General features: G+C 44.9%; 1 protein-coding gene across 5 annotated transcripts in view; it reads right to left on the bottom strand.

Moving 5' to 3' along the window:
* The window catches only part of CORO1C (coronin 1C), a 65,023-nt gene that overhangs the window by 14,638 nt on the left and 33,463 nt on the right, over window positions 1-16,922 (bottom strand). For all 5 annotated transcript variants that reach the window (XM_077917683.1, XM_077917682.1, XM_028701676.2 and 2 more), the window contains exon 3: window positions 8,834-8,956. In XM_077917683.1, the coding sequence (XP_077773809.1) occupies window positions 8,834-8,956 (123 nt within the window). The remainder of the gene's footprint in view (window positions 1-8,833; window positions 8,957-16,922) is intronic.

Raw genomic sequence — 16,922 nt, forward strand, 5'->3', positions numbered from 1 at the left:
TCGAATCCAGGGAATGTTTCTTAAGGAGTGGTTTTGCCACTGCCTCCTTCAAACAGGCAGGGACCTCCCCCTCTCGTAAAAGAGGCACTGATCACCTCCCTGGCCCAGCCAGCTGTTCCCTCCCTGCTGGTTTTTAGCAGCCAAGGGGGGCAAGGGTCTGGAGCGCAAGTGGTCACTCTGACTGATCCAAGCACCTTGTCCACCCCCTCAAGCCTTACCAACTGAAACTCATCCAGCACAACAGGACTAGACTGTGCTCTGGACAGCCCATGAGATTCATCTGCTATAACAGCAGAGTCAAGGTCTTGGTGGATGCAAGCAATTTTATCCTCAAAATGCTTTGCAAACAAGTCACAGTGAGCTACCATTGGTCCTATCACTTCCTTTGGGCCAGCCTGTAAAAGGCCCCGTACAACCCGGAAAAGCTCTGCTGGACGACATAATGAGGAAGTATGCCTTCTTTGCTGCCTTCACTGCCACTAGGTAGGCTCAATAATGAGCCCTTACCAGTGTTTGGTTGCATTCATTCGGATCTTTCCTCCACTTGCCTTGATGATATCAAGGCAGCCATATGGCCTGCAACATCATCATCATCATCATCATAAATTTTATTTATATCCCGCCCTCCCCAGCCGGAGCTGGGCTCAGGGCGGCTAACAACAATCAAAATAATCCAACATTCTAAAAACCTTTCATTATAAAAATTAATTAAAATCAAATTGATGGCAACCATTAAGCAAAATTCTGTGCAGATTGCCAGAGGAGGGGGTGAGGCTGTGCCCTGACCAAAGGCCTGGTGGAACAGCTCTGTCTTTCAGGCCCTGCGGAAGGATGTCAAGTCCCGCAGGGCCCTAGTCTCTTGTGACAGAGCATTCCACCAGATTGGAGCCGCGGCCGAGAAAGCCCTGGCTCTGGTTGAGGCCAGCCTAACCTCTCTGTGGCCTGGGATCTTCAGGATGTTTTTATCTGCAGACCGTAAGTTCTTCTGTGGGACATACCAGGAGAGGCAGTCCCGTAGGTACGAGGGTCCTAGGCCGTATAGGGCTTTAAGGAGAGACGCCAACCCTTTAACATGAACGGAGCTGTTTAACTGGATTGAAGTGTGGGAGAGTACACTACTGGAAGATTTCCACAGGTAATTGGGGAAGCAGGAGGACTAACAGACAGATCAGATAACAGCACAGCAGCAGAAGCCAAGACAGGCCTGAGTTAGGTCTATGAAGCATGGGAGAAAGACAAACAGGTCCAAATCCTTTTCTGCAGGAGTGCTCAAAGTATGGTCTGGGGTATATATGGTGTACACAGGCCACAGCCTCTCTTTCTTTGCTTGCAAGGGTTAGCCTACAGACCTCTCAGTTGCAGCTCTCTTGAAATACTGCGCTCTGGTAAATTCACAACCAGTCGGGCTCTGTTGACTGCAGAGAGACTACACTCAGGAGGCCAAACATTACATAATGGGAAATGCCCAAGCAACTACCAGTTTTGCTCCAGGTCCACAAACTGAGAACCTAATACATGTGCCAACTTGAATGCTTACAAGAAAAGACATACTTGACCAGGAAGACCCAAACACACATACGGTCAGCTAAGCCCTCAATGTCATGCAAAATAAGGTAACTAAAGCAATACCAAGATTGGGTCAAACATACCTAGTTTTACACCGGCCCCATTTTTCCATAATTCATAAACATTCTGACCACAAAAGCATTCCTAGATTTGGCTGCCACTAGAAGTCTAGGTGCCAAGAATTGACATGATGTCAGATGCATTCATTCCAATAAGTGACACCTCTGGCAACCATTTTCGTTGACAGCTGCCCTCAAAAAACAGCAGAGCTTCACAGGATTCCTTCAGACAATCGGTTTCTGGAATATTCATCCCAATTTGCTTGCAGAAAGTCTATGCAGAGGTTATTGAGCAAGTTGTTATGATCTGTCTATAGGGAGGTTGGGTAGTCTTCAGTGATGTCTCTGATTGCTAAGTTGTTGGTTGTTTATCTATAGAAGAATAAAATACTACTGTTCAGCTACAAGAGGCCTCAAGGCAGTGTGCAACATTTATTAATTACAAAGAGCGCTCACTAATGGTTCCTCATCACCCAGGAAAAAAGTGACAAGTGGGGTTCTGCAGGGTTCCGTCCTGGGCCCCTAGTTGTTCAACGTCTTTATAAATGACTTGGACGAAAGTATTCAGGGGATGCACATCAAATTTGTAGATGACACCAAACTGGGAGGCATAGCCAACGTCACAGATAGACTCAGAATTCAAGATGACTGTAACAAATTGGAGAACTGGGCCCAAACTAACAAAATGAATTTCAATAGGGACAAATGTAAGGATCTACACTAAGGCAGGAAGAAGTAGCTGCACCAATACACGATGGGGGACACCTGACTTGCCAGTAGTACATGTGAAAAGGTTCTGGGGTCTTAGTAGACCACAAGCTGAACATGAGTCAACAGTGTGATGCAGCAGCAAAAAAAGCTAATACTATTCTAGGCTATATCAAGAAAAGTACATTGTTCCAATCAAGGGAAGTCGTAGTACCACTCTATTCGAGAGCCAGTGTGGTGTAGTGGTTAAGAGCGGTAGTCTCGTAATCTGGGGAACCGGGTTCACTTCCCCGCTCCTCCACATGCAGCTGCTGGGTGACCTTGGGCCAGTCACACTTCTTTGAAGTCTCTCAGCCCCACTCACCTCACAGAGGGTTTGTTGTGGGGGAGGAAGGGAAAGGAGAATGTTAGCCGCTTTGAGACTCCTGAAGGGGAGTGAAAGGCGGGATATCAAATCCAAACTCTTCTCTTCTTATTCTGCCATGCTCAGACCACACCTGTTCTGGGCGCCACAATTTAAGAAGGATATTGACAAGCTGCAATGTGTGCAGGTGAGGGCAACCAAGATGCTAGGGGTCTGGAAACCAAGCCTTGTGAAGAATGGTTGAGAGAACTGGCTAAGTTTCACGTGGAGAAGAAGAGACTGAGAGGAGATATGATGGCCACCTTCAAATATCTGATGGGCTGTCACATGGAGGATGGAGGGTAGGACCAATAGCTTCAAGCTACAAGAAAAGTGATTCCGACTAAACACCAGGACGAACTTTGTGACTGTAAGAGCTGTTCCATAGTGGAATGGACTCCCTTGGAAGGTGGTGGATTTTTAAGCAGAAGTCGGGTGGCTATCTGTCATGGATGCTTAGTTTACAGAAGGTTGGAATAGATGACCCTTGGGGATCCCTTCCAACTCTAGAATTCTATGCCAAGATAGAATTCTAGAATAGAATCGCTCCAATGTTTTTGTATTCTTCCTTTCCCAAACCAATTTGCCACATGAATGTCCACAAGGAACAAACTAAAGCAGCCACATCTGGCAAAACAGCCCCTAAACATGACAAAGGCAGCCACTTGGGAAGGGGGGGGGTTTCAGCTGTTCATTTCTACAAAGATGAATTTCTAGGGCTGAAGAGAAGCCACATCCTCTGATCTGGGAGGCTGGTCTCCAATTCCAACTGTGTAGAAAGAACCTGTAGTTAATTTGGTGGCAAAGGAAATGTTCTCTGCACATGTACAAAGAAGCGCTGCACCAAAGTGAGCCTGGCCTCAAACTCAACCCTGGTTAGAAATTCCTCACCCCCTCAGCTCTGCTTTCTCCATTTCCCTCCTGGGTTTTACACTGCCTCAAGAGAGTGCTTTGTCTCAGAGTCCATAATGAGTTTACCAGTTCAGTTTTGAGATCCCTCCATGGCAGGATCTAGTTATAATTATTTCTCGTCTCGCTGGGGTTCTGTCTTATATCACACCCATCTACCACCCATGACATCCAGGTGCTTCAAGGGAACTATAGGCCACCAGTGACTTACTGAGAAAACCCACAGCTATCAGCATAATGCATTTGTCTGGAACTTCAAGGATTCACTTAGCAAGCCAATGGTCATGACTGGCATCACTGTCAACTCAAACCTTTTGCTTTTGTGAAGATCCTGGATGTCCAGCAAACCAGCAGAACAGACTGAATGACTCAGGCTGAAATTAATTCCTCCCATTTGAGAAGAGCCATTTGGCATCCTCCACAAAACCCTAATATAATCCAACATTCTCCAGCTGAGGAAGGCAAAACCTGCAGTACATTACCAACATTCAAAAGGTTCTGAAGAATCCACATTTAAGCAGTTCCTTATTTCCTGGCATGAGAAAAACCATTCTTCAAAGTCAGCATTCAGACTAGGCGGCCTCATGGCAGCATTTTACAGCAAGCCCCTCTAGAAGTTAAGCAAGAAAGAAGCCAAAAGGGCTGGACTGCTCACCTCTCTGCATTGTGAAAAAACACGTCTTATCTAAAAAAAACCATGCAAGTCTTCTCTCTCTGCTGAAGCTAAGCAGACATGGGTCTGAATGGACCTGGATGGGAGTCTGTGGGGGTCCCCATGTAAGAAGAGGGTAAAAGGGAAACTCAATCAGAGACTGACTGCCATCAGTGTGTTTAGGAAGACCTTTTAAAAACGTAAAAGTATTTTGCTCTGGTGGCAAAATGAGCAAAGCGAAGCTGCTTGGAGAATCTCTGAGGAATTATTGGACTTCAAAAGTGATCACCTCTGAGGACATCAATGCTCATCAATGGTTCCTCTTCATCCTGGAGAAGAGTGACTAGTGGGGTGCCACAGGGTTCTGTCTTGGGCCCGGTCTTATTCAACATCTTTATCAATGACTTGGATGATGGACTCAAGGGCATCCTGATCAAATTTGCAGATGACACCAAACTGGGAGGGGTGGCTAACACCCCAGAGGACAGGATCACACTTCAAAACGACCTTGACAGATTAGAGAACTGGGCCAAAACAAACAAGATGAATTTTAACAGGGAGAAATGTAAAGTATTGCACTTGGGCAAAAAAAATGAGAGGCACAAATACAAGATGGGTGACACCTGGCTTGAGAGCAGTACATGTGAAAAGGATCTAGGAGTCTTGGTTGACCACAAACTTGACATGAGCCAACAGTGTGACGCGGCAGCTAAAAAAGCCAATGCAATTCTGGGCCTCATCAATAGGAGTATAGCATCTAGATCAAGGGAAGTAATAGTGCCACTGTATTCTGCTCTGGTCAGACCTCACCTGGAGTACTGTGTCCAGTTCTGGGCACCACAGTTCAAGAAGGACACTGACAAACTGGAACGTGTCCAGAGGAGGGCAACCAAAATGGTCAAAGGCCTGGAAATGATGCCTTATGAGGAACGGCTAAGGGAGCTGGGCATGTTTAGCCTGGAGAAGAGGAGGTTAAGGGGTGATATGATAGCCATGTTCAAATATATAAAAGGATGTCACATAGAGGAGGGAGAAAGGCTGTTTTCTGCTGCTCCAGAGAAGCGGACACGGAGCAATGGATCCAAACTACAAGAAAGAAGATTCCACCTAAACATTAGGAAGAACTTCCTGACAGTAAGAGCTGTTCGACAGTGGAATTTGCTGCCAAGGAGTGTGGTGGAGTCTCCTTCTTTGGAGGTCTTTAAGCAGAGGCTTGACAACCATATGTCAGGAGTGCTCTGATGGTGTTTCCTGCTTGGCAGGGGGTTGGACTCGATGGCCCTTGTGGTCTCTTCCAACTCTATGATTCTATGATTCTATGATTCTATGATTCTATGACATGGAGCAGGCCTCAGCCACGTGATTGTGTAAATTTCTTAGTTTGGAGCTGTTATCTCAAAAACTGAAAGGCAGCCTAGAAAGGTACTATTAATAGCAGAAAAGCTATTAATCTTCGCTCTTGGTGCTGCATGTCAGCCCAAGATCACTATCCCCACGCACATTTACCATACTTTCCTTTGGTTCCCCATATCCCCCTCCATAAGGTGAAAAAACACCTGGGAGAGGATGATTTTGAGCAAATAGCTCAGTAACCTATTTTTCCTCCACCCCCCTTAATTGCAGTCCCCAAGGCTGCTTTTCAGTTTAAAATAAAACAGGGAAAGAAATTCCCAACTGCATGTAATGTAGGGATGGGGAATGAACAGCCAGTAGGCCCATTTCAACCTGGAATTAGCGGCACATCCATCACAATAAATATTCACATTGATTTTAATTGTATGTCTATTGCTTCTTTTGTTTCTAATGATTTGTATTAATTGTACTACAGTTTGAATTCCATAAGATTGCAAGGCACAGGTAGAAAAACCATTAAGTAATCCACCCAGATGCTCAGCAGTTTTCAAGTGAACTGTGGGTGGGAAGTTTGAAAACCACTTCTCTGGATCATTCTCCCTAGTTCCCCTTCCATCTCCCACATAAAATTCTAATAATCTTAAGCTCTGTGAAATTCCTCCCAATGTTTAATTTCTCCTTGTAGCTCTTTCGGAACTTCCAGGGTATGACTGTTGTTACTTTTTTGCCATGGGAACTGAAAGTGACTTACAATATTTTAATCCAAAAACAAAACAGATACCTTAAAATCAGTATAAAAAGTCATTTTTTAAAAGTTTGTTTCCCCGCACTGCATCTTAATACAGCTTTCTTGTCTCAGGGCTCTACCTGGAATCAACAAGTTGGGCCAAATCACATGACACTGTTCCAAGCCAGGGAGAGGCGTGGACATTAAGCTTACGGCCAAAAGGGTATGAAATTTATCCCGCCCCCTCCAACTTGACCAAAGAGAAAAGGCAATTATAATATTAATAGAACTATCTATTGTTTATCATTTATCCCAGCCATGCACTTGAGATGAGAGAGAAACACAAGAACAAAACAGGGGGAGGACAATGAATAGGTGGAAATAGAACGAGAGGCAGGTATGAGCGCCAGGCAGGGCAGTTAAGCCGCTTGCTCCTGCCGCTGTTCCCTTAGCAGGAGACAGACTGGACTTCTGCTTTGCTGCTACTGCTACTGCGCTCTCTCTCTCTCTCTCTCTCTCTCTCCTCTCGGCAATGACGGCAGGCTGTAGTAGCTGAAGGCTGCACCCCAGCATGTGCACGCTGCCCAATTTCTCTTCTCCTTCTCCTCCTCCTCTCCTCTCCGGGATTCTTCTGCAGCACATAGATGCTGCCTCTTCCTCTCCCCACCAAAGCCCCTGAATGGAGCCACATGCTCCTTCCTCCCCAGCCAACTTGCACGGCGTCAGCCGGATCGTGAAGATGCCAGTCACCAAACCTGGCAACAAGACAACTTCACTTGGTCACAAGTGGAGCATGGCAGCCAGAGGATTTCAAACACTGCCTGGAAGGGGTCCCAAATTGCCTGTGAGGTTAATCCCCTCAAACCATGCCCAACTGCTCCACACCCGATGCCATATGTGGGGAACTCAATTGCCCTGCCCTGCAGAAAGCTTTGCAAGCCCTAAGTTCAGGGCTGCCAAGCACTGGGCTGGCAAACCCCTGGTGCTGTGGTGCTCGACAACTAGTGGGAAGCACTGTGCAAGGAACATGGATAGGCTGGCTTTCCTGCCACCTGTCAAAGTTAGGGGTCGGGGGGGGGGGGAGGGAACAGATGAAGATGGCAGGATCTCCCACCTGTCCAAGGCTCCTCACCCTGGAGTAACATGTCACCAGGTGCTGAAGCTGTGCTAAGCGGTAGGTTTGAAATGTGGGCTTAATCCTGATTAGGAGGGAGAGATCCAGCCTCAAGACACTTAAAAATAAAAAACCACCTTCTTAAGGCATTCAATTGAACATACATCTTGTTAGAAACCATATCAACTCTTAACTTTTTTTTTTTAAAAAAAAAACCAGTCCTGAGAAGGGAAAGGCAAGTGACATCACTAGAGTCAACTTGAGCTATCCAACAGGAAGAACCGGTTTTCCCTGGGGTCAGTCCTGAAGATAAGGCTATACCTAAATACAAAATAGGATAGAGATGCCATTTTCTAGCTCATTGCTCAAGTTATGTATCTACACAGCCTCAGATACTTTAGGTCCCTAATGAACAAATGGCTTTACCATTCTGAGGCAGCGGTAGATGACAGCAAATGAGGGTCTTCACAGTTCTCCCCAGTAAGCAGACAGCAAATGTCCACAGACACTCAAACTTCCCATGATTCCTCTTGTCTCTCAACTGGTAAAATGAATGCGGGGGGAGAAGATCCCTGCTTTGGACATTCCCCCCCCTATACTCATTAGAAAATCAGTTGTCACCAAACTCCAAACTGCTCTGTAAAAAAAAAAAAAATCACTCTCCTCCAATGCCAAACAAGTTTCTCCAAGCAACTTGGGTTAGAGGCAAATATCTCTCTCTGTCAAGAAGCTCAAATTAACTTCTATTGAACCTCCAGACGGCATTCATTACATTTCATGTGCCTTCTGAATTATGTTTCTTACAGTACGTTCCAACATCCTTTAGCACACAATCCTGTTTAGTGGTGAACTCTGCAAACCCAAATTGCTTCTTTTTAAATGTCAACGTCTTCCAAAGTGAGATCACAGGAGATGGTGCAGGATAAGCCACCATGAGATAGAAAACAAATCCAGAAGTCAGATGGATTAAGAGGTGCAACACACAGGTATGAACTTAGTGCTATATAAAATTAAATCCACCTATCTTGATATTGTGGCTTTTTAATTCAATTTTTAGACAAACAAAAATTCAGCACAGAACCATTTCAAGTGCAGTGAAGGCCAATTTTCCTTTCAGTGTTATTCACTCCAGTTCTGCATGCTGTGACAATGCAAGTAATATTTTCTGCCTTTCAGTGTACCATCTATGAGCCCACAGCAGTTGTATTTTAAAGCTGGAACAAGGATGACTGGCTGCCAGTTTAAAATGACTACCATACGGCTAACTTAATGAAGGGCTACAAAACTACTTCCAAGTGAAAGCAAGAAACAACTTTTTGAGATGCTTAATGCAGCGACTCACCATGACAGTGCAGTCTTCTGAGCCGCTGGCGATGACTTGATCATTGTGAGGACACCAATCGATGTCCAGCACAGGTCCCGTATGGCCACAAACTGTGGGGTAGGATTTGTCAATTCTACCTGTCTGAAGAGAGTGGAAAAAGTGCTGTAATGTACAGAACAAGGAACAAAATACAAAACAGCCAGGGATAGATGACCTGCCTCTCTCCAAATGCTGCTGAACAACAACTCCCATCCGTCCCAGCCAGAAGGCCAATGGTCAGGAATGATGGGAACTGCAGTCAAACCTCTGGAGGTCACAACTTCCACACCCTCAAAGTCAGAACTTCATGTTCAGTAAATTATCTCTTACACACAAAATATAGAAATGTATGGTGCTAAGGTTTTTTAACAGTCACACCTTGACTGTAATAGGCAAAGTTAATTGCTCAAATTCACATAGACAAACATTGGCGGCAGCTCTCCTGGGGTTCCATCAGACTGTTTGGCCATCTATCCCAGTGTTGCCTACTCTGACTGACAGCTCTCTAGGTTGGGATGAGGGAGGCCTTTCCCAGGATGCTACCAGAGATCCTCTGAATGGAAATGGCAAGGAGTGAAGCTGAGGCCTTCTGTATGCAAGCAGGGGTGCTTTCCCCTGGAGCTAGGGCAGCTTTCCAAACTTATTTCAAAGTTTGCATGGCTGTAATGTCAGAAAAACCTTTAAGCTGTATTTCTCCAAAGATTTGCACTTGTTTAAGTGTTTAAAACTCACCCCATTTATTGAACTGTAGGCAGATCCATGACAGCTGCCTTTTTCAGACACAAACACCTATGACTGGGTTTCCTAAGCTACTCTTTGCTCCTTATGCTGCTTGAACCCTGGATCATGCATCCAATTACTGCACTGCTAATTCCAGGGAAGTGAGTCCCCCCCCCCCAATTCATAGTTGACTGTGCATAAGGTTTCAGAAGCAGCGATAGCCATTAGCTCTTGCAGACTGACCTAAACCTGCTTGTCAAAATCAGGAGAGAGGGGCAAGTCCTAAAGGCCTATGAGACACAGCAACAAGAAGCAATCCTTACAGAGTTCCACTGAAAGGGAATAGAGAGGTATCTCTTCTTCACAGCTAGGAACATGTCATGGGCATGGCCACTTAAATGCTTATCTTGTGCCTGTGACCGGATGGAGAGGTGAATATGCACAGCCTCTGATCAAAGAGCAAATTGCTACTGCAACCTTTAAGGAACCACCAAACTGTTTGCTGGCCAATGGTGTGTCAGACCATGCAAGCCCCTGGGCAGCAGCTTCTATCTGCATGTACACACTATCTTAAAGCAGGGGTGGTGATCCTCCAGCCCACCAACGTTGAGGGCTGAGGGGAGTTGGGAGTTCAACACCATCCAGAAAGACAAGGCTCTCCACCCCTGTCGACAGGAAACATCATGGACCGGACTGAGGGGAAGAAAATGACTCAGGAGGAGAAAGGGCAAAGATTCAGAGGCCTGTGAGCCTACGGAGGAAGACATCCCTACACCAGCGTGGAGTCCTTCAGGCGCAAGGGCTGAATGTGTCCATCTGGTCCCCCCAACTCCCTCTAGGCCACGCCCTTCACTAGCCCTGCCTGGGATGTGTCACTGTGCTCTGATCATGCCCCTTGCTTGTCAGGAGAGAGAGGATTGTGTGAGTGTGTGTAGAAACTGCACAAAACTGACCCCTGTTGCTTTGCCCACTTTGCCTCTGCCCCCTGGAAGGCTGCCCAGAAGCAAATGTGGGCCCTGGCCCGAAAAAGTTCCCCCACATCTGCTTCCCAACTTTTTGCCTGCCAGTTTGCATACAAGACACTGAAGAAGGTGGGGAGGAAGGAAAACGTATTTCCTCTATGCCAAAATCTAAATGGAGTGGTAGATGGGTGGTCTGGGCGGGGGGAGATAAGTGCTACATCTAAGGAATACAAAATCAACAGGTTGAGGGGCTTGTGAAAAATTTTACCCTCTAACATGGAACACTTGAACATTTTAAAGAGAAAAATACAGAACTATCTTAAGAGAGAACCAACATTGTGTAATCCAGACATGTATTAATGTCTCAATCAGGATTTTGACTGAGAGGGGGAAAATTAGCTGGTGCTTACATATTAAACTTGCAAATGCCTCCCGTCTGTATGAACAAGATTAAAACCAAACACCAAACATTCAGACAAACAGCTGAGTGTTCAGTCTCACTCAGCAGCTTGTGTGAAATGAATGGAACATATGATTTTTTTAGTTATCTAAAATGGCAATTCATTTGCTAAGACGCAGACCTACAATTATCACTCTCTTCGTGTCATTATCTTACTACCCTTTTATACACTTAAGAGAAAAACAAATATAATTGCATGGGCCCTTACAGCAAGTGTGTCACAGTTTGGGATGTAACCAGGAGTCTTTTATTCACATATAATGACTGCTTACTAAAAACTTGGTAAACAATCTCAGAATCAAAATGGGGTTTTTCTTGTTTGATGAGCTTCACCAATCAGACTGGCAGGGTCTCTCAGTGGTCACAGACCAGATTAAGACCTACAGAGGTTCATCAGAATGGAAAAGATGGGCTTTCAGCTATGAAAATTAACTACTAAATTCCTCACCACAAAGGCTTCCAATAATGAGTCAGTTGTAGTCAAATGGGACTTTGGTCTGCAACAGAGCACCCACAAGCACAATTCACTGCAACTCACATTTTAGCTTACTTTTAGGATCATGTGAATCACCCTCTGATTTGCCCAGTTTATGTGTCATCTCACCAACCACCAAACCATTCTTGAACCCTGCAGATTCATAGGCTTCTTACTCTATCCATGGAAAAATAAGAACACTTTCTCCTGATTTGCAGTAACTATGGTTAACTATGTTGTCCAAAACAAAGTTACTGCTAGCTACAAATTGCTCTCATATCAGAGATCGAGAAATCCAGATTAGAACCTGGTTTTGAATGGCTTGAGAGCAAACTATGGTCACTAACCATGGCTTAGTGTTATGTGCAAACCTGCTCATTGGGTGGGAGAGATCCCAAAATACAATCCTGGTTCCTCACTAGGGCGAACATGTACAGTATGTTAGTACTACTTTCTGCAATATGCATCATGACAGTGTTTTGTGTTGTTTTTAATGTTAAATGCCACAAAATAATTAAGTGCCTAAAAGTAGGCTGGTCACTTTAGAGCAATCATTATGGATGTTGATAAAACTAAGATAAAAACAAATGAGCAGCTGTAGCACAGAACAATTCCTAGCAATTACAGTGATACCTCGGGTTAAGTAGTTAATTCGTTCCGGAGGTCTGTTCTTAACCTGAAACTGTTAACCTGAAGCACCACTTTAGCTAATGGGGCCTCCTGCTGTCGCCATGCCGCTGGAACACGATTTCTGTTCTCATCCTGAAGCAAAGTTCTTAACCCGAGGTACTATTTCTGGGTTAGTGGAGTCTGTAACCTGAAGCGTATGTAACCTGAAGTACCACTGTAGATGTATGGGATATTATGCTTAAAACAACCCTTAACTGACTTGTTTTGCAAAGCATTTTGACTACAAAATCGCTTGCATCTGCTGGGATCTTGAATCCACTGTTAAAGCAGATGAATCTCGAGGGGTGTCCAGAGCACAGTCTAGTCCTGTTGTGTTGGATGAGTTTCAGCTGGTAAGGCCTGAGGATGCAGAAAAGGTGCCTGGCCACGTGCTCTGGACCTTCGCCCCGCATGAGTGATAAAAACTAGCAGGAAAGGGACATCTGGCTGGGCCAGGAAGGTAGGTGATCACTGCCTCCTTACGCAAGGGAGTGGTCCTTACCTGTTTGAAGGAGGCAGTGGCAAAACCACTCCTCAAGAAACCTTCCCTAGATTCTGAAAATCTAACTAACTACCAGCCAGTTGCTATTCTCCCTTTTTGGGGAAAGGTTCTTGAGTGGGTGGTCATGGAACAGATCCAGATGCTCTTGGAGGAAACTGATATTCCAGATCCATTTCAATTGGGCTTTACGCTGAGTTTTGGCACAGAAACTGCTTTGGTCATCCTGTACGATTACCTTTGTTGTTTCTTTTCTCTCAGGCCTTTGGCTATTTACACAATCTATGGGCTATTTTTTTTGGGGGGGGGGGGTTACTATGTTACTATGTTATATACTTTTGTTATACTTTTGTTACTATGTTATATACTTTTGTCTTTTTATATTTGCAAACCACCCTGTGATCCTTGGATGAAGAGCAGTATGGAAATTTAGCTGATAAATAAAATAAATAAGCTAGCTTTTCACACAAACCCTTCCAGAGGGCTTAAAGTTTGCCAAATAAGACCATTTAATGAAGTCACACAGGCCAAAATAGATTTCTGTGTAAAAGTCCTGATAGGATGGGCAGTCTTCCACCATGACTAACCCTGTCTTTCTCATAGAAAGAGGCAGCTAATCGCAGAAATATACTTCTTAGATAACTGAATGTAGAAAGCCACTTCCTCAGGAATGTCTGTTATCACCCCAGCTGGAAATAAGGAAGTGGCACCAACTTGCACATTCCGCTTTGTGTATGCTGAAGAACGGAGCAGGGGGGGGGGGGGACTGGATCACAAAGAATGGGTTTGAAACGCAAACGAAGCTCTCTCCTTCATAGAGAAACAGTTTCTCCTATGGCCTGGCAGCAACTCACTCCCACCTCAAGGTTCAAAACCTCAGTCCCACCTCTCATCATTTAACAAGACCTGCTGCATCTATAGAGCACCCACATCTACCAACACCAGATGGGTTATACCCAGGTGCTAGACTTAAATGAAGACCATAGAGTTGATGCAGACCATGACAAATGGCTATCAGTCATCCAGAAAGCTGGCCAAGCTCTCCATGACTAGCCCTTGTTAAGATAAGGAAACGGGGAATATAGTAACACCACCATCACCAAAAGACTGCCACAGAGCCATTTAAGTTGCTCTGGGGACACAAAGCTTGTACCTTCCATCAAAACTCACAGAATACATTCAAGTAACATCGGTTAGCAACTGAAAGTTCTAGCAAAGCAACTGGTTGAAACATGAACAGCTATCAGATGATGAGCAAAACTCATTCAAAGTCCCCTAAGCCTGTTACACAGCACCAGTAGCAGACGTAAGATGTTCATGAGCTAACATGGGGTGGGGGTGGGGGGTAAGAAGCAAGATGTGCATATAAATTGTGTCTTTATAGTCCTATGGGAGTGTAAGAGTGGGGAAACAAGGTGGAAAAATTAATGATTGAAACGTGAATATGGGGTTTTGGAATCAAAAACATCTTGCCCAGAGCACAACCACCCAGGACACATAACTTAGCACTGTTTGGAGTTGAGCTGATAGTAATCAGGGGCGGTTCTGACAGATAGTTCCATTTGAAAGAAGTACTTTGGAAGTCTTGAAGAGCAACGGACTGGCTGTGAAAAGCACCTTTTACACCTTTAATAAATAATAATTTAATAAATAATAATATCCAGTTTGTAGTTCTACATTTCGCAGAGCACCATCACACTTAGAAAGTGGGGCCCTGCTTTGCAGGATCCAAATCTTGAAATGGTAGAAACAAAAATGGTGTGTAAAACAACCGGTTGCCATATTCTTCTCTGGAAACTAACTTATTCTGATCCATGGACCACAGGCTGCAATTCAACAGAAACTCCTCCAGCACACAGGCTCTACTGGAGTAAACGGAAGTAACACAAGGCTCTCCCTGCTCCCATTCCATTCAGCTCAAAGCAGGTTGTGCAGGAGAAACTCTTGCTGGAGACCGCCATGGTCAGCAAGAGACAAGCTTTAAAGCTACGTGATTTGTTATCAGGACTCAAATGATTTATGGCTCAAGGATTTTTTTTTTAGAAAGCATGAGGAGCCTCATCAGGCCTGTGCGACTCAATTAGTTTTTCAAATATCCAAATAGCTAAGAGGTAGTAATAGGGCTGGTATCTCAACCCACTGGGAAGACTACGAACCAAGCAGCCAAATGACTTCATTGCTCAGTGCCATGTGCTTACAACGGAACACAGAGAAGTGCTAGGTCCAAGAACAAAGGGCCCTGAAAATGCAGTAGTTTCTATGGAAAATCTGCCCTGGAAAGATCTATGGCAATGCGCAGAAATTCACCACAAAATTAGCTGTGACAGATACAGGCAGAACACAACTGCCAACTTGCTTGCCAGAGGAAGAAACTGAGTACTTGGCACAGTTACTGCATTTCAAGTACTGAACAGCAGTTTGTTGCTCCTACTGTATTGGGAGGGGAGGAGAATGGCAAAATCTAGAAGAGTACAGTGGTACCTCGGTTTAAGAACAGTCCTGTTTATGAACAATTCAGTTTACGAACTCCACTAAACTGGAAGTAGTGTCCTGGTTTCTGAACTGTACCTCGGTCTAAGAATGGAATCCGAATGGTGGAAGGGCACCGGTGGCGGGAAGCCTCATCAGGGAAAGCGCGCCTTGGTTTAAGAATGGTTTCGGTTTAAGAACGGACTTCCGGAATGGATTAAGTTCGTAAACTGAGGTACCACTGTATCTAGCTTGCATTCCTTAGAAACCAGAAGAAGCAGAATACCTTTCTGTGTCACTACTTCTGAACCACTGTGACTGCCCTCAGGAACGCCCTCCTCTCTGTCATCCGTGAAGCCCTGACCTACAAGACTGGCAGCTATGGCTGAAATCCTGTTTTTATAGTAATGTTGTACAATTTCTTTTTGTGTTGTATGTAAGCTGGGAAAGTACTAACAAGGTTTTGGGAAGGAGGAAGGAGGACTCTAGGACCCTGTCAGAATCCTCATGCCTCCTTCCCAAAGCCAGCACCGCACTTACCAGGCTTTGGGAAGGCAACATGGGGGGGGGGGCAGGCAAATGAGGCTGAGAGCCACACAAAAATTCATCGAGGGCCGCATGTGGCCCTCGGGCCGTGTGTTGGACCACCCTGCTCTGTTAGTTACACTGCCTCTGTAGTTACACTACACAGGCCCTCAGTCAAATATATATTAAGTATATATTAGCATGAGGAGGAGGAGTTGAATTTAGAGAAATCACAAAAGAATGGGATGCTGCTCATTTCTGATAAATTAACTTGTGCCACAAAACTGTCTACTTAGTAGATGCTGGGGCTGAATTTTGAAGGCTTCACTTCCACATCAAATTCCTTGTGAGCATAAAAGAGAAGGCAAAGAACAAGAAACGTGATAATCCTAGGTTGGTGGCTTGACCGTTTACTGGCTGGTGGCCTGCCCTGTTAGTCACAGCCTCACTCCATGCCACATAGTCCACAGACCTTAACTTCTACAGCAACCCAACACTTGCAGTTTCTTCCTCACTGCTCTCAGGACAGGAATGACATATTTAGCTGGCAGAGGTTCAGCTGCGTGGAGCAAGCAAGAGATGCCGTTTCTTAATTCTGGTCTTTCCCCAGAAAAACAAATAGTGCAGCTTCCAAAAATGAGGAGGGATTTTGATCCCAAGCTTCAGATTTGCACGCCAAGTTTCAAACTAAAACCAACATTTTCATAGGCAAGTTTTATGAGTGAAAGTGCTGATAGTCCCTCAACAGAAGAAAACAGTAGTAACGTACTTCTGTTAGCACTCCCCACCCCAGCCACTGGAAGACCTCAAGGGATGCCTGAGAAGGCTTCTGGTGTCAGCACATGCAAGTAAGTTCAAAAAGGGGTCTTCCTGGAGGAATTAGGAACAGGAAAGGTTGAGGGGAAGGGCCCAATGTTTCATACAGATTATACAGGTGCAAACTATAGGCATATTCCCCAGCAACTGCAGGTTTCTTGATTTCTCAGTTGTGCAGTAAGATGAAACACCATATCCCTCAGAGATGATACAACTGAATGCCCAGAAGGAACATTGAAGGGCAGGAAAGACCAACTATGGATACAACATATGGTGTGGGCTTTTATGGTTTGCACACTGTTCCTGTGAAAATGCTAGCTTTTGAGAAGAGGCAACAGAAACCACAACAGGAGAGAAGCAAGATTAAGCTTCATGCAAAGATGAGAGAATATCCCATATTCTTACAAAAAGACAAAAAAGCCAGAAATAAAGGATGTAAGTGCATCATTAGGTTTTTTAGTTGCCATTTCCCC

The sequence above is a fragment of the Podarcis muralis genome, chromosome 13, assembly GCF_964188315.1.
Source record: "Podarcis muralis chromosome 13, rPodMur119.hap1.1, whole genome shotgun sequence".
Taxonomy (NCBI): Eukaryota; Metazoa; Chordata; class Lepidosauria; order Squamata; family Lacertidae; genus Podarcis; species Podarcis muralis.